The following is an 18,619-nucleotide window of genomic DNA, read 5'->3' on the forward strand; positions in this document are numbered from 1 at the left end:
GTCAGTCTCAGAGCTGTTCCCGTGTAGAAGATCAGCAAATTATGTTACCTGTCCTATTTGATCTTCTTGATTTCTTTCCATCTGTCTGCAGCCAAGATCTTCAGGGGGTCTCCCCCTGTCAAATCTTGTTTACATAGCTTTTTCTTTCCTGTTAGACAAGAGCTTATTCTCCTCCCCAATGCAACATATTTTCTGTCTTCCATTTTAGAATTAAGACCTTTATATGCTGATCCAATTCAGCAGTCCCTTCTAAAATCCAGTGTGTCTTAGCAGGTGTGCTACTTGTATCATTTAAAATTTAAAATCAGCCGGGTGGTGCTGGCACACACCTTTAATCCCAGCACTTGGGAGGCAGAAGCAGGTGGATCACTGTGAGTTCGAGGCCAGCCTGGTCTACAAAGCCAGTCCAGGATTGTCAAGGCTACACAGAGAAACCCTGTCTCAAAAAACCAAAAAACAAACAATAAAATTTAAAATCAATAAATCATTATTTTGGGGAGATATAATATTCTCCTTCTGTCTTATGACCACCTTTTAAAATTATTGTTAGATCTTTTCATGGCTGTTTGACATATAGGATTATAAGTTATATCTGTGACAGATTTCATGCCATAATATCTAAAAATTGTTCTATTCCAATGGATATACATGCTAAAACACCACCAACCCCAATTTGCAAAGGTACCTCCAAGACAGTCACCATATGTAACAAATGTGTAACCTTAGAATCATGCTCTCCAGAATTTAAAAGATTGCTGTTTTTTAAGGATGTATTTATGTATTAAGTATACAGTGTTTTGCCCACATGTGTGCCTGCACACCAGAATAGGGCAGCAGATCTCATTAAAGATGCTTGTGAGCCACCATGGGGCTGCTGGGAATTGAACTCAGTACCTTTGGAAGAGCAGCAGTCTTCTTAACCTTTAAGCCATCTTTTCAGCCCCAAAATTTAAAGGAAAACCCCATTGGAATTCTGAATATGAACTTATGGCATGGTGCATATTATTTCAGTTCTCAAACTCTGCAAAATGGAGTACACAAGCCATTGTATGACTTTGTTCCAAGGCAACACCAAACAGGATCTGATTTTTACCTTAGCATATAGACCTTTATCCAGTAATTGAACCTTAACAAGGCACATACAATATCCAGGCTGACCATGTTGGTCTGGTCCAGAGCCAGATCCTCTCTAGCCAGCATCTCAGTGGGTCTCCTTTCTTCAATTTCTTTCAAGCCTTGTGGATTTTCTTCATCTGGAACTATCCCTTTTGATGTTATTGTAAGTTCCAGACTGGATTTCTCTGAATGTTCCCTATTTTGATTCAAAGATACCTCCAACCTCTGTTCTATGGCCTTTAACTTGGCATCTAATTTTTCAGTCTCTTTTTTTCTCCAGGTCTGTCGATAAGATCTGATCTCTCCCAAAGAGGATATACAAAGCTATAAGTGCCAATGAAAAATTATCTGTATGCTAAGAGAAAAAATGCAAATGGAATCCAGAAGCACAGTTTCACTGTGTCTTCCTCCATTTTCAACATAGAAAATAATCTTTAATTTCAAAACCTTTCATTAAAGACTTTATTTTCTTAGGCCCAGCTTTCCTGATCAGTTCTGATGCTTGAGGCTTCTCTATCTGTCTTTGGCTCCTGCTTCCCGAGAGAAGCTTTTCTTTTCTGCCTCCTTCAAGGGATTCTGACCCCTTCCTGACTCTGGGAAGCTATTGGGTCCACAAGTGTTTACTCCTCTGGCCTGCATGAATCGGGCTAGCAAAAGCTCCTTCTCAAAGAAATTTAGATTCCTGCTTTGGCTAAAAAAGTCCGGCTTTGAGAAGCTGGCTTGTGTTAAAGAGCCAGTGTGTGTGTGTGTGTGTGTGTGTGTGTGTGTGTGTGTGTTAAGGAACTGTCTCTCTGAGGTTTGTATGTATCAGTTTTTTGGTTTTTGTAGCTGGCTAGAGGCCTTGTTGCTCTGTAGGTATGTCTAATCAGGAAGCTGTGAGCTCTTCCTTAGAAACTGTATGTTTTCTCTTAATAAACAGAATTAAGAAACTGGTTTCTTCTTAAGTTTAGATTCTATATTAGTTCTGGCTAGATTTGTATAAGTTCTGCCCCAGGTTGGGTGCCAAAATGTTAAGATTATTTTTATAAACTGTGTTTGTTTCTCAGTTTTTCTCTTAACGCAGCTATCACACAAATAATTGAGACTCTTTTATATTTGTTTAATAATAAGCTTCACAATAACTGAGCAGTTGTTACTCTATTCTTAACCCTCTAAGCTAATCTGGTTTCCTCCCAGCCATAGTTGCACCTTGTAGCTTTTCCTGCTCTAGTTCTCTCTCCTGGTGTCTCCTGGACCTCTTCCTTGGCTGAATCCCCTGCTTCCTCCTCTTACTTCTCCTCCTCTGCTTGGCAGGAAGTCCAGCCCTATTCTCTTAGCAATTGGCTATAAGCTGCCTTATTGGCATATCAGGGGACAATTGGGGAGCAGTGTTTACACACCATTAAGAGAAGAGTTTCTCAGAACAAAGATTGTAACAAAATATGGGGGTACAGAAATCAGCATTTGAATTACACAATAACCTTATGCATATAATGTCTAGATGTGATCTTTGGGGATTAAAAATTAAATAGCCAGGCATGGTGGCACACGCCTTTAATCCCAGCATTGGGGAGGCAGAGGCAGGTGAATTGCTGTGAGTTCGAGCCCAGCCTGGTCTGCAAGGTGAGTCAAGGACAGCCAAGGATACACAGAGAAACCTGTTGAAAAGCCAAAAAGAAAAAATAATAAATAAATAAATAAAAATAAAATCCTGTTTGCTGGGCAAGGTAGCACATGCCTATAACCTTATCACTTGGGTGATAGAGTCAGGAAGATCAGGAATCCACAGTGAGTCTGAAAGCTCATTTGGTGTGTTCAAATCATCCTGGCCATTGTGATAACTTTTAATTCTGCTCACTTTCCAACACACCTTTTATTTTATTTTCTCACAGATTTCATAGATAGATCCCTCATGTAAACAAAGCTTCCTTTGAACGCCTAGGCATGTCCAACCTCTGATACCATTGTCATCTAGAACTTAATGATCAAGAACCTTGCAATTGAGCTACAAAAAATGTGAATAAATAAATAATCTCATAATGTTTTAAGTAAGCATACTTTTTTTTTTTTTGGAAGGTGCTGGCTGCATTTGTAACTTTCCTAGGGCATAGCTGGCTCATGGCCCCAGGTTGGACACACCTTCATCCCTTTGTTGGTAAAATCAACTGACTACATAGGAAGCTGTAAATCTGGGACGGTCCTTCAGAGAGTCAAACTGAAGGACAGCTTGGCTTTAGGTGTGACCTAACATAAGAAGGAGTACTGGATGAGAAAACACCTTAGCTGAAGCTGTTTCACGAAGCTGGGGGAGGAGGGTTCTGGGCTGGTAGTGTCCCTGGAAGCTGGGAAGTAAGTCTTTAATGTCAAAGGGAGAGTTAGGAGGCACATCATAGTGTCTACTGCAAAGAGCTAGCAGAAGAATGAGCAAGTGTTGTGAACTGTCACCTTACAGAGAAACAAGAGTGAACATTATGGGAGGGAGGGAGGAATTGGGAGGATACAAGGGATGGGATAACAATTGAGATGTAATATGAATAAATTAATAAAATGTATTTTTAAAAAAGAATGAACATTATAAACAAAGGAGTAAAACCTTCAGCTTCATTCATAAAAGCACCTTAAATTAAACATTGGGGAAATGTCTTTCAGCCTCTTAATAGAATAACATGTAGGAAGCTTGATACCACCAAGTGGTTAATCTGTACCCAACATGGGAAATAAACATTGCACATTGCCATGGGTGTGCTCAAGGTCCAAGCATTTGGAGCGCCACTTGACAATATGCATGGAAGTTGCAAAAATCCTTCAACTAACAATGCCTCTTTTTATGTGTAACATAAGAGAAAAATCTCACACCTTGTGCTGCAAGAGATATGTGAGGGAAACAGTCTTTGCAACATTATTGTGATTGCAAAAAAAAATGGAAATAACCTAACTGTTCTGAGGAGAAAAATAGACAACAAAATTCTAGTTTAAGAAATGAACTAAAAAAAAAGAAAAAGAAAAAGAAATGAACTAGAGGGTTAGAGAGATGGCTCTGTGGTTAAGAGCACCGAAATTTGTGGACAAATGGATTGAACTGGAAATGATCATAATGAATGAGTTAACCCAGAAGCAGAAAGACTCACATGGTATATACTCACTTATATCTGGACACTAGCCCAAGGGGCATGTCCCATGAAAGTCTTCACCTACCAGGAAAGTAGGATAGATGTGAGGAAATCCTATTGGGACTCTAGGTGAGAGAAGTATGGGGGAATGGGGAAATAGAAGGATCCAGAGGGTCCTAGAAACCTACAAGAAGAACATTGTGATGGCCAGATCTGGGCCCAGGGGTTCTGCTCAAACTATGGCACCAACCAAGGACAACACGTGCAGTAAACTTAAAACCCCTACCCAGATCTAGCCAATGGACAGGACATTCTCCACATTTGAGTGAAGAGTGGGGACTGACTTTCACACGAACTCTGGTGCCCCATATTTGACCACGTCCTCTTGATGGGGAGGCCTGGTGGCACTCAGGGGAAGGATAGCAGGCTACCAAGAAGACACTTAATACCCTATGATCATATACAGGGAGACAAGGTCGCCCTCAGTCACAGTCATAGGGGAGGGGAATAGGGTGAAAGCAGAGGGAGGGAGGAATGGGAGGATACAAGAGATGGGATAATAACAGAGATGTAATGTGAATGAATTAATAAAAAAAAAATGAAATGAACTAGAATCAACAGAGATACCCACAAGTTTAGTGTAGGAAGAAAACGTTGCCAAAAAGATTACATGTGTGCTTCCATGACGTAAGTATCAAAATCACATGTATAAAATATATGTTATTTATGGATGACTACATGTGTACAGAAGTTAAACTTTAAAAAAAAAACCACAAAAATTAGCTTTTAGCCTAATTCACAATAGATACAAAAGCACACTAGGCAAAGTGCTGCAGTTTTTTTTTTTAATGTAAGCATGGTAGCTAATCTATTCTTTTCTGTATTTTTATATTATTAATCAATAAGAAAATTAATTGTTAAATATGTAGCCCATGTACTCAAGCTATCACTTTACTTGTGCCTATAGAAAATATGGAGGTTTCATTTTAAGATATAGTTAATATGCATGCCACATACTCTTTATTGGGGATTCCATGTATGTCTGAAGTCTCTGGTTCTTGAAAACAGGCAGCTGCCCCAACGGAGTCCTTATTGAACTGGCAAGACTATGAGGGCCGCACACCTCTTCACTTCGCAGTCGCTGATGGGAACCTAACGGTGGTGGATGTCTTGACCTCCTATGAAAGCTGCAACATAACGTCTTACGATAACTTATTTCGAACCCCACTTCACTGGGCAGCCTTACTAGGTGCGTTCTGCTGTAAGTCAGAGGACCACTGTAAGAAAGACTGCCCAACTACAGATCCCCGTGCCTTCACATCTCCAGGGCGCCCCCTCCTCTGCTCAAACATTTCATGTCTGATTGGTGTGCTCACTTATCTCATAACCTGGCTCCTTCCATTGCACACTTAAAATGTGGCAATACAAACTAGTTCACTATTAAATACTGGTTTTTATTTCAACATCATGTCCTAAGTTTTTACTGTTATTATAAAGGAATGAGAATCCATTGAAAGATGTGAATATAATTAACCTGTCTTCACATTCGTGGGTGTTATGTGGGCAAAAAAAGGGCATTTGGTTGATGCTTGTATTCAGTCCTTGATATTTGATTTTTTTTTCTTCATATCTGCCTTGTAACCTTTCAAGGATCTCTGTTTTTGATGAGAGGGCAGATATGTGTCTGGTTTGTCTGGTTGTGTCAGATTATTTCAAAGAGTACAACCCGGGAGCTCTTTTATGAGCCAGTTTAACCACTTACAGTAATTATTAAAAAGTAACATTTTGGGGGGTATTGTTAGTATTTCAGAGGGTTTTTTTCTTCATTTTTTCCTGCCCTTTTGTTTTCGCCTCCTTCCAGACAGAGCATGCGCTGCCACCCCTTGGCTTTGGCCTGCCCCACCACTGTTGCAGGCGGTTACTTTTCAATCATGTCCACGCATGAGTCATAGTTGGCAGCAAGAGCTCATCTGTTTCCTCCCACTCACGAGACGAGTTGTGCCCTTTCTCCTCCTTAGGATTTTTGTTGTCAGTCTGAGGGTCCACTCAGTTGTTAATACCTCGCTCTCAGCTTTTAAATTGCATGCCCTCTGTTTTAAAGTGATTTTCATACAGCTTTTATGTCAGGTTTATGATTGTTAGTTAGACTTCCTTTCAAGGTGTGTTTTCCCTCCTTCTCTTTTTCCTCTAGAATATGGGTGCACGACGTCACAGTTTTGTTTCTACTTCACTAATTTCCCTTTCGTTCTATAAATTCTGATTTTATTATTCCTATACATGGATTTTGATTTCAACTGCATCTCCACCCCCATCTGCCGTCTATATTTCTTGTAACCTCATTTTATTTCCTTCCATCACCTCTTCATGCCAGCCTGTTTTCCTCTTAGGGTGCTCTCTTGTTTCATGAAGCCCGTCTCTTTCTGCACTAAACTGAAGATGCCTAACCGTTTCTCGACTTTGCTCTGACCTTCTTGAGACCATGCCTGAGGTATGCTCTTTATCTTTCCAGTGCAATCCTCTCTCCCTGCCTGCGCTATGTTATCCGCGCGTCCTTGCTGAATTTTTCTCTTTGGGCTTCAAACAAGATGAGATGTGTTTAGATTGACACTGTTGCACAGCTTGTCATGGGGCCTCCATTTGGGTTAGGAAGACTCCATCTTCAAGCGCATGTGTGGAGTGAGTAGATAGTACAACCCCCAGGTAGGTCCCTTTGCCCGGTTCCCACCCCGCAGAGCCTTGCTTAGGGGCCTCCTCCATCACAGCACCTCCTTCCCTGCCTGGGTCCCCACATGCTCTGGTAGAATGTAACAGGGTTCCCTGGGTTTGTTAGCCCTCTGTGTTGTGCCGTTGTGGTTGTGGTTTTTTTGAGACAAGATAACCAGAGCACTTGTTCAGTAGCTCAGGCTAGGGTCAGTTTTTCAGTCCTGCCTGAGCCTTCAAGTGATGGGTTTACAAGCACACACCGCCACTAGTTAATTTTTTGGCCTGTCGAAACCACTCCTTTCAGACTGTGCTACAGACTGTTAGCCCACCACCACTTCATGACACCTGCTCCCTCACTTTGTAGAGTGTGAACTCACTGTCTTGATGTTAAAAGACTAAGAGATAGCTATTGCAGGGGTGACTGGGCCGCAGAGACAGAAGAGGTTTGCTTCAGTTAGTTCAGCTGAGCAGTAGAAGGGAGCTGGTGTTCGGTTCTCGGGGCTCCGAAAGCAGAACCTTGTCCCGATGGACGGTAACGACAAGACGCCTGGCACATGAAGCATCCGGTTTTTACTTTTCTAAGCTCCACCTTCATCCTACCCTGTCACAGTGGACAAGGGAGAAGGAGGAAAGGGCCACCCTGGGAGCTGTCAGAAACCATTAGATGCTGTTGAACGCTGCGACTTCCTTTGCTCATGATGACTGCCTTGTGTCTGTTCTCAGGCCATGCACAGATTGTCCATCTCCTTCTGGAAAGGAACAAGTCTGGAACTATCCCTTCTGACAGCCAAGGAGCGACACCCTTGCACTACGCAGCTCAGAGCAACTTTGCTGTAAGTTAATGATTCCCTTTTATCTTAATAAAGCATTACAAGAAATAAAACGCCATGATCCCATGCCCCTTCCAGTCAGCCTACCAATGATAGATGGAGTACAGTGCTATAAAAAAGGAGTTGGAGCCTGGTGCACACACTAGGGAGGCAGAGGCAGGTAGATCACTGTGAATTCAAGGCCAGCCTGGTCTACAAAGTGAGTCTAGAGCAGCCAAGGCTACACAGAGAAACCCTGTCTCACAAAAAAAAAAAAAAAAAAGGAGTTTGACAGTGATCTAATCAAATCACTCCATTTTAAAGGCACACATGTGTCTGTGTTGTACAGTGGTTGGCTTTTTCCCATCATCCACATTGTCAGCACTGTGATGAAGGTGACAGCCTGTGTTTTTATGAGGTTGTTAGATACCTGCAAATTTTATGCAGCTTTACTTGAAGACTCAGTATAGTTTTTGCTTTTGGTGAGTGTAGTGCATCACTTTGTAACTTTTATAGCACTAAGCATATATCAGTGTTCTTTATCCTGTAATTGTCCTGAAAGCAATATGACAGGGCTTTGGAACTAGGAAAACCAACTCCTGGAATCCCAACTGTGCTGATTGCTAGCTGTGTGACCTCACACAACTTTCTTAACATCTCTGAGTCTTCACCTCTTCATAGAGAATATGAGACTAGCCTGCCTGGTGCAGCAGGAGTCCACATGGGCCATATTCCTATGGTACATATGAGAGCAGGTGTCCAAACACAGACTACATCCTTACGATTTGTGCTCATGATTATGGATTGTGTGCATCAGAGAAGGTAAAAGTGTCTGTTCTGGGCGTTATCTATAGTTCTTTCCTGATAGTTGTTATGGATCACAAAGGCATTCTTATCATTAGGTCCTGGGTTCCCTTGGCAGCATGATGGTGTGTAGTCGGACTCAGAGATAGTGAAGAGGCCACGGTGGGTTTTCTGTCTTCATCGCAGGTGTGCAGTGAAACCCACAACAGCTCTGGCCTGGGCAGAGCATAGTTTCTACTCTCTGACCTCAGCGTTCTGCTGAGCATCTTCTTCTCACTCCCTTCTTCCTCTCTGCAGAGGCCAGTTTGATCCTGTCTCATGTGCTGGGGATTCTGTTACCTTTCTTCTAAGTAGCTCAGAAACTCATGGGTGCCCTTACTCTGTGACAGGCACATTGTGCATCTGCTCTCGGGTTGCTCACAGGCTGTTGTATGCCAACAGCCTTCCCTTCCTGGCCTCAGGAACACTTCGTGCATCACCTAGAGTTCTGTCAAACCATTATCTTTTGTTAACTCTGAACATCTCAATAATATTTGGAGAAGTGGTTCTTTCTTATCACAGACAGGAAAGTCACCTGGCCCAAGCTGATGGCTCTATAAAACTGAGAACCCGGCACATAACTCAACACAAGCCTGTGAGGTGGGTCATAACATCCCATTCACTGGTTCTAAAAAGTCAGTGTTCTAAGAGATTAAACAGCTGCCCATGATCTTAAACCAAACTTCAGACTCCAGCTTTAACATGGATACCAATTATTAAATACTCATCTGTGGGAGCAAGAGAGAGTGGCAGCCATTACAGGTGTCTACAGATTCAGATGGCCGGCCAGTTCCAGAGTTGGTGTTAATAATTACTCACATATCTAAGCTGTCCCAAGCCCACTGATTACATTAGCTTCTATTAATCCACGTAAGGCTGCTGGGTTTGTTGTTGTTGGAAAAACACCAAAGAATGAACAAATAAAACCAGGACATAGTTTTAAAGTTGGGAAACCATACCATGCTATGGACAGACTGCTGGGTTTTTGTTTTAATTCACTACCTGCACCTGCCTCCAATATTTATGTGGTGGTGACCCTGTGTTCCTTCCAGTGTAAAACAAGGAAAAAATGAGACTTTAAATGTTTGTTTGTTTGCTTTTGTTTTTGTTTTTCAAGACAGAGTTTCTCTGTGTAGCTCTGACTGTCCTGGACTCACTTTGTAGGCCAGATTGGCCTCGAACCCCTAGAGATCCGCCTGCCTCTGCCTCCCAAGTGCTGGGATTACAGGCTTGCACCACCGCACCCGGCCTGTTTGTTCCTTTTTCTATTACCATATGTGTACAGGTGTTCTGTTAGCATGTATGTCTGTGTACCATGTGCCTGCCTGGTGCCCTTGGAAGGCAGGATAGGGCATCGGATCATCGGGGAGTGGAGTTACTGATGGTTTAAGCCCCCACACAGGTGCTGGAAATCGAGCCCAGCAGCTAGTGCTCTTGAGTGCTCTGCCCTCTGTCCAGCCCCTGTTCTTTCTATAAAATATTGAGTCAGCTGTAGAAATTTCCTTCTGAAACTCCTTTATATTTATTCAAATACAAGTTTCTTTATCTTCCTAGAAACTTGTGTCTGAGTTCTAGAAAAGAGGTCAACGCAGGAATATTAACCAGCTACAAGAGCTAGGAATGACGCTCAGCCTCACGGCACTCACCCAGCATAAGGGAGGGCCTGCATCTGATCCCAGCATGCAAAACAACAGCAGTAACCCAAACTGCCAGGCAGGGTCCCCACTTGTCCATTATTCTAGAGGCGGGGCCTTGAATGTAGCAATGACTACATAAATTTGCTTAGATGAGCGGAGTGCTACATTTCACAGTAGCTTTTGATCAGTAATTAACAAATGTATTACCCATCTCAAGATTTTGGTTTGGTTTGGTTTGGTTTGGTTTGGTTTGGTTTGGTTTGGTTTGGTTTGGTTTTTTGAAACAGGGTTTCTCTGTGTATCCTTGGCTGTCCTGGACTCATTTTGTAGACCAGGCTGGCCTCGAACCTACAGAGATCCACCCGCCTCTGCCTCTCAAGTGCTGGGATTAAAGGCGTGCACCACCACTGCCCAGCCATCTCAAGATTTTTAGTAATGAAATATACAGTGAGATAGTATTTGGAGACACACTTGAATATGTTGGTCTCGGCAGATGCAGTGCACAAGAAAATGTATAACTTACTGTTGGCCTTAAAACTGAATTCTTTAAAGTCTTCTAATTTTCTTTTTTTCTTTTCTAGTTTTCATTTCTAACAATGGCCTTAAAAGTTTTAAAGCTTTCCTCATTCCCCCCACTTTTCCACTAGACTCCCTATGCTTCACCCAATGTTTGGCGGTGAGTCTCGGCATCTGTTTTGAACCGCTGCTGGATGGAGCCTCTCAGAGGACAACTCTGCTAGGCTCCTGTCTGTAAGCATGGCAGAGCATCATTAGTAGTGTCAGGGGCTGGCTCTCCTCCACGGGGTGGGTCTCAGGCTGGGCCAGGCATTGCTTGGACATACCCTCAATCTCTGCTCTAGTTTTATCCATGCACATCTTGTAGGTAGGGTTGTCTTTGGGTCAAAGTTTTGTGAGTGGGTTGGTGTTCCCCTCCCTCCACTAGGAGTCTTGTCTAGTTAGAGGGTGGCCTCTGCTACTAGGAGTCTCAGCTAGAGTCACCTTCATATTCTCTCAGAGGCCTATTCTGACTTAGATCTCCAGCTTGTCACAGAGATGCCCCCACCTACAGTTTCTCTTTTCTGTGCAGGCTTTCTGTAAAGTGAATGAATGAATGAATGAATGAATGAGTAAATAAATTAATTAATTAAAAAGAAAAAAATTTTAAGGCTTTCTAGGTGGTGCACACCTTTAATCCCAGCACTTGGGAAGCAGAGGCAGGTGGATCTCTGTGAGTTCAAGGCCAGCCTGGTCTACAGAGTGAGTTCCAGGGCAGTCAGGGCTACAGAGAGAAACCCTGTCTTGGAAAAAAACAAAAAATTAAAAATTAAAATGTTTGTTCAAAGTTGTTAAAGTTTGTTCAAAGACTCATTCATTTTATGCATCTCATTGGTAATTTTTTAAATTATTTTTTGTTCTTTGTCAGTCTCACTCATCTGTACCTTGTCCTGCTCAAACTTTTCTCCCTAGTGAGTTCCCTCCCTACGTCCATGTTTTCTGTGTATGTGACACACTGGGTTTGGAGAGGATTGTCTGCATGGGGGAGGGGTTCTTTCCTGGAGCATGGGCAGCTTACCAGTGGTCACACTAATGAGGAGAGTGACACTGTTCTCCCAGGCACCATTGACTGTCAGTGTTCCTCAGAGAGAGGTGGGGCCTCCCAAGCCCTTCGTGAGGACATGTCGACAGGCCCAGCCTTGTACTGGCAGCCACCACTGCAGTGAATTCACACACGCACCAGCCTCTGTCATGTCCAGAAGGCTGCTGGGCAGCAGCCCTCCCCAGCCTCTGCCTCTTCTAGCCTTTCACCTCATCTTCAGAATCCCAGAGAGAGGGCAGTCACCATTCTCAAATTGAAGGGTGTCAAGTGTGAAAGTTAGATTATGTTCGTGAAGTATTTTAGGAACTAAAACTATAAGGGAAAATGGTCATACTTTTCTGTGGAAATTGAGGTTTTATTATTCATTTAAAAAAAAAACCAGCAGGGGAAAGCCTTGTCTTCTTCGTGGAGTTCCCTCTAGCAGGTGCTGTGTTACCATGTAGAGTCTCTACCCACTGCTGCAGCATTTCAGCTGAAGTTTTCTTACAGGAAACAGTTGAAGTGTTCTTAAAGCATCCGTCAGTGAAAGATGATTCTGACCTAGAAGGAAGAACATCCTTCATGTGGGCAGCAGGGAAAGGCAGTGATGACGTGCTCAGGACTATGCTGAGCTTAAAATCTGACATCGACATTAACATGGCAGACAAGTACGGAGGCACAGGTAGGAACTGGCACGTGGGCTCACGGTGCTTCAGGTGCCGGAAAGTGCTGTCGGATTTATAAGACGGCAGCTTGCGATCACCTTTCCTAAGATGGTATTGCTTGAGTTGGCTTCTCACTTTCTAAGCTTGAGTTTGCCAGGATCTTACTCCAGAGGCTTTATTTCTTCCCGGTATTATGGCTAAAGTTAGTATCTCTACCAGGTGAGCATCGGCATCTGGTTTATATCTCTGGTTGCACCTTAGACACAAGATACAAGCTTGTCTCATCATTTGCTTTTGTGTGAAAAAGAACAGAAACTCAGAACCCTGCACAGTTGGGGTGGAGAGATAGCTCAGTGGGTAAAGCACTCGCCATGCAAGTGTGAGGACCAGAAAAAGTGAGTGGGCTTGGAGGTCCATCAGTAATCCCTGTGCCTGGGGGTGGAGACAAGGAAGCCACGGAGCCAGCTGGCCGCCTGACTAGCCAAACAGGTGACCTTGGGAGTCAGTGAGAGAGCCTGTCTCAATGTGCAAGGTTGAGCACAATGAAGGAAAAGACTGATGTCAACTTCTGGCCTCAACACATGAGTGTACACACATTCATGTACACCTGAACACACACACACACACATGAAAAACTGTTCATATTAATAGCTACTAGCATTTCAAAATGTTTTAAGGGATTCACATATCTATATATATTCCCGTCTCAATTCTAATGCTCTTTTCTCGTGTGAGTAGTACGGCTGCATATTGCTGCCCCATGTTAGAGAGAACGTCCCGTGACTCTAGAGCCTTCACTGATTCACAGCCTCATCAGTTCTTAACAGACTCTTGCTTTAATTTTTCTTTGTTAAAAGAGCCCTGTAACTACATGCAGGTTACTAAGAGCATGCGCATGGCTTTTAGCATTCAGTGTGGACATGAAAGTCTCTTCTTTATCTGAATTCCCTACTGCAAGTCAGAAGGAAATGAAAATCTCCAGCACAACACTGAGTACAACCAGTACTCTGCAGTGGCTAGAGAGAGAGGCTGGGGGGGGGGGATGGAGAGAGAGGGAAGGGGGAGAGAGGGAGGGAAGGAGATAAGAAGAGAGAACGGGAGGGAGAGACTTGAATTGCATTTAGCCAGTAAGGCAGAAATCATAAGAGGAAAAAGAACATATTTAAAATTAAAAGGCAAAGCCATTCTGAGAGTTTATCAGTGGCTTTGGCTTCTGTCTTAGCTTTGCATGCCGCCGCCCTTTCCGGCCACGTCAGCACTGTGAAGTTGTTATTGGACAATGATGCTCAAGTAGATGCTACTGACGTCATGAAGCATACGCCACTGTTCCGAGCCTGTGAGATGGGGCACAGAGACGTGATTCAGACGCTTATTAAAGGTTAGTTGGTGCAAGTACTTCTGTTAGGACTCGCACAAAAGGTAGGCACGCCAGCACACCCAGTGTGAAACATGCTTTCACTCACACAGAGCCACATGGCAGAAAGTGCAGGAAGAGTGCCCAAAGGCACAACACCATCTGCCTTCAGGTAGCCTCACCTGTTGGTGAACATTGGATTTCAGGTGATCACTTTGCCCCTAGACTCTCACTTTCACTCACTGAAAGAGAGTGAGTCCCAACCTCTCCAGACATTAAGTTCTCTAAAGCTCTGACAGCAAGAGTGTGTAATTCATGAAAGTATTGGGGGAGAAAAATGCTTTTTAAAGGACTTTGTTACATTTTTAAGCTTCGGCTCCTTGCAGTAGATGCTGTTTACATGCAATGTTTTCACTGCAGTTTTGCTTTGCCAGGTGGAGCACGGGTAGATCTGGTTGACCAGGATGGACATTCACTTCTACACTGGGCAGCACTGGGGGGAAATGCCGACGTCTGCCAGATACTGATAGAAAATAAGATCAACCCAAACGTGCAGGATTATGCAGGAAGAACACCGCTTCAGTGCGCGGCGTATGGAGGGTACATCAACTGTATGGCTGTGCTCATGGAAAACAGCGCAGACCCCAACATCCAAGACAAAGAGGTAGAGACCCTGGGCTTTCTGTGCCACCAGCTCCATTGTGCACAGTACTCTTCTTTGTTATGAATGAAGTAGAAAGGTTTTCACTTGGAGAGAGATGGCTTCCTTTTGACAGTGTTCTCTTCTAGTGCATCTCTATATCTTCATATTATTTAATCTGTATATACACTGGGAATAATTTTTAATGTTTATAAAATATATGCATATATATATATACATTAATGATCCTACAAACCACCTTTTGTTCACTTTTAAATAGCACCAGCATTTTCTCAGTTGATAGATAATCTTTCTCATAATCACAACTGTTTAATATCCTAAAATGCAAGAGTGTTACATTCAGCCCTCACAGCCACCCTATGAAGTAGCTCCTGTCATTACCCACTTCACCATGGAGGAAACTGGAACTTGGGGAGCTTCAATAATTAAGGCTGCAGACGCCACTGCGAGTGCGAAGCCCTTACCCTAAACTCTGGAGTTCAGCAATGGACTCCCGTGAGTGGACACTTCTCCACTGCTACATCTTGCTGGAATTGTCTTCATGAATTTCTCTTTCTTCTTTTGGATTCTTCCCTTAGAAAAACTCTCTGAGGAGATTATTGAACCAGAATAACAAATGCTATACAGTATGATCAGCTGTGATGTGGGGTGTGTGTGTGTGTGTGTGTGTGTGTGTGTGTGAGAGAGAGAGAGAGAGAGAGAGAGAGAGAGAGAGAGAGAGAGAGAGAGAGAGAGAGAGAGAGAAACTGTCAGAATCCTAAGCAGGTATTTAGTTGATAGCTCCTCCTCTATGCAGCTGAGTTCCTCTCAGTTTACCTAGCACTCACTTTTAGAGGACTGGATTAACTCTAAAGATACTAACATAAGTCATGTTGTCCAAGGAGAAAATAGATTCTCTATTAACCATTCAGGAAGTGTCTACTATATGTAAAAATAACCCGATGAGGAGCTGGCAAGATGGCTGAGTGGGAAGGAGACAACTGACTCTTCAGCTGTCTGCTGACCACCTGCATGACGGAACAGGTGTGCACACGTGCTAAATAAGTAAATAATGAAGTGCAATAATAAATAAGTACTCTTAAAATTAAAAGTAAAATGAAATCTATGTAAACTATGGCCCTTGTGCCTATACTACTAGGAATATATCATTTATAATTTAGCGTGTCTTTTATGTTTTGCCAGGTGGGCAGTTTCTTACATGCTTGTATCAAGCAACTTTCCAGTTCTATTCGTTTGTATGTGTAGCATTTTGGCTTCGTCTGGCTGAACTATCTAGGATCTTTCATATAGTTCAGAATGGAATTGGTGATAGTGGATATCTTTAACTCGTTTTGGCTTCTCAAAGACCCAGTTTCCCATTCTTCACCATACATGAGACTGTGTCTCTAGGTGCTGAGGTCACCACTGCATGAGACTGTGTCTCTAGGTGCTGAGGTCACCACTGCATGAGACTGTGTCTCTAGGTGCTGAGGTCACCACTGCATGAGACTGTGTCTCTAGGTGCTGAGGTCACCACTGCATGAGACTGTGTCTCTAGGTGCTGAGGTCATCACTGCATGAGACTGTGTCTCTAGGTGCTGAGGTCATCACTGCATGGGACTGTGTCTCTAGGTGCTGAGGTCATCACTGCATGAGACTGTGTCTCTAGGTGCTGAGGTCACCACTGCATGAGACTGTGTCTCTAGGTGCTGAGGTCACCACTGCATGAGACTGTGTTCCTAGGTGCTAAGATCGTGGATTCCTATCAAATACTCTTTGCACATCCACCAACATGATTTTATTCTTTTCTTCTTTTCTGTTGATAATGTGAATCATGTCGACTGAATGTTGTTCAGATGTTAAACCTGCCTTACACTCATGGAGTGAGCCTCACGCACAGTGTAGTATGTACTTTTATATGTGGGTGGATTTTATTTACTGATATTTTGAGACTGTACTTGTGTTTATGATAAGTTTCCTTTCCGATTTGGGTAGGAAGGAGTCTCTGACCTTATGGAAAGGGCTAGAAAGCATTTTCTCTAGGAGTTTGTATAGGACTGATGTTACTCCTTCCTTACGTATAAAGTTTTTGTTGAATTCCACTAGTAGTGGGACTTTCCTTAATGCAAAGTTTATTTATAACTGATGCAGCTCTCCAGTGGCTGTTTTGACTATTTTGTTTCCTAATAATTTCCTTTGTGCTTTGGTAAGTTCACTTCATTGGGAATTTTTTTGTTTTATTCTAAATTTCAGTTGTATTTATTAAAAGTTGGTCACCTCTGCTCCTGTCTATATTATGTTTTAGGGCTTATAGCTATTTCTCCTTTGAGTATAAGTATTAGTAGTATGTATTATCCCTCTTCTTTCTTGTAAGCTTTGACCTGCCTTTTTCAACCCTTTCAAGGACGTCTGTCTTTGTTGACATTTGCATTTTGAGCACATCTGCATTCTCAATGGTGTTTGTTCCCATCTTTTTTCCTGCCCCACCCACTCTCCTCAGATCTGACTTACTCTTAAGAGGTTTGGTGGGCAGAGGCTGGTTTGGGGCAGGGTTGTTTGTTGGTTTATTTGTTTTTATATATACAGTGTTCTGTCTGCATGCCAGAAGAGGGCATCCGATCTCCTTATAGATGGTTGTGAGCCACCATGTGGTTGCTGGGAATTGAACTCAGGACCTCTGGAAGAGCACACAGTGCTCTTAACCTCTGAGCCATCTCTCCAGCCCCCAGGGCTGACTTTTCTAAGACACGGCCTCATGAACTCAGCGCTGGCCTTGAACTTACTACATAGCCACATACAATGTTGCAGTCCTGATCCTCCTGCCCTCACCTCCGAGCCCCAAGTGCTGGGATTATCGGCACTCCCTTTTTACATTTTTTTCTTTTCTTTTAAGGACAGAATATCACTGTGTAGCTCATCCTGGAACTTGTTCGCAGGCTGACCTCCAACTTGAGATCTTTTTGTCTCAGTCTCCTGAGCTGGGATGTTAGAGTCTTCAGATGAAATTTTAAGTTTCTCGGCTTTTTCAGTATTCTTGTCTGATGTGTGTATGTCAGGCCCCTCGGCTAAGCCCTGCTTGAGCCTGCTGCATGCTTGTGGTCAAGTCACTGTCGTATAGTTAGAATAGTCTCTTCTTCCTTGCCTTTGCTAGACTGCACATTATTTGGGAGTCTGTTGTTTAATCTCCAGGCACCTGGACATTTCCTTATTTCTTAACCTTAGTTCAATAGATTACTTACCTCTTGCTCCTGGGATAAATTAGCACAAACATCCAACACAAATTAATTGTGACACGGAGTCTCACTGGACTGAGAAACCCGAGTACAGCAGGGCTGCCTTGTTTGGGAGAAGCGGGGCGGTGTGGTTTTGTTCTCCAGCTTTTCCAGCGTTTAGAAGCTGCTGAAGTCACGGCCATGCTCCTCCATTGTCAGAGCTGACACCGGCTCCCCAGCCCTTTCCCTGGGAACGACCCACACAGATGAGGCAGAGTGAGCTCCCCATCTCAGGGCAGCTGCCTACCATGTAGCTGGGGCTCTAGAGGTCAGGATAAAGGCAGCTTTGCAGGGAAGGATGCTATTCTTTTGACACCTTCCTTATGGTCCAGCATATGGCTGATTTTGGTAGACATTTCATATATAATTGAGAAGAATTCCAACTGTGTCATAGTTTAATGCAATGTCTTGTGTCTGTATACTAATCTTCAGGTATTTTATAGCATCAGTGTTTTTACATGTTTCTAACATCAGCCATTTCAAAATAAAGCAACTTAAAACCTACCACTACGAAAAAAATTATTTTAAAATGTAAATTATTTTTTTAATTTTTAAAAATTATGATTTTACCTCTAACGCCCTTTAATCCAGTCCATTTGTCTGATATGTTTAGAAGCTGTTAGATGTGTACATATTTAGGTTTGTGGTAGCTTCTCCTCTGACACCTTCAACACTATAAATAACTATTTCTTTCTTATAGTGTTTCATGTTTACCTTCCTTTTTTTACATTCAGTTATTTATGTGTACGTGCACATGCATGTATGCACACACAGACAGAGACATATATGCCTGGGACATGTCAGTTGTCCTCCCACCGTGATCTTGGGATCAAATTTAAGTTATCAGGCTTGGTGGCAAGCAACTTTTTTTTTAATCTTTTGGGACATTGAAAATCCTAAATACAGGCCATTTGT

General features: G+C 42.9%; 1 protein-coding gene across 5 annotated transcripts in view; it reads left to right on the forward strand.

The window, feature by feature from the left end:
- INVS (inversin) overlaps positions 1-18,619 on the forward strand; it is a 145,399-nt gene that overhangs the window by 94,243 nt on the left and 32,537 nt on the right. For 3 of the 5 annotated variants that reach the window (XM_084779473.1, XM_084779476.1, XM_084779475.1), the window contains 5 exons: positions 5,274-5,466; positions 7,632-7,741; positions 12,284-12,455; positions 13,661-13,816; positions 14,227-14,456. In XM_084779473.1, the coding sequence (XP_084635599.1) occupies positions 5,274-5,466; positions 7,632-7,741; positions 12,284-12,455; positions 13,661-13,816; positions 14,227-14,456 (861 nt within the window). Of the gene's footprint in view, positions 1-5,273; positions 5,467-6,591; positions 6,694-7,631; positions 7,742-12,283; positions 12,456-13,660; positions 13,817-14,226; positions 14,457-18,619 lie in introns of those variants that run through there. The other 2 variants (XM_084779474.1, XM_084779477.1) reach the window with 2 other exon arrangements.

The sequence above is a fragment of the Acomys minous genome (genome assembly GCF_964271855.1).
Source record: "Acomys minous genome assembly, chromosome: 1".
Taxonomy (NCBI): Eukaryota; Metazoa; Chordata; class Mammalia; order Rodentia; family Muridae; genus Acomys; species Acomys minous.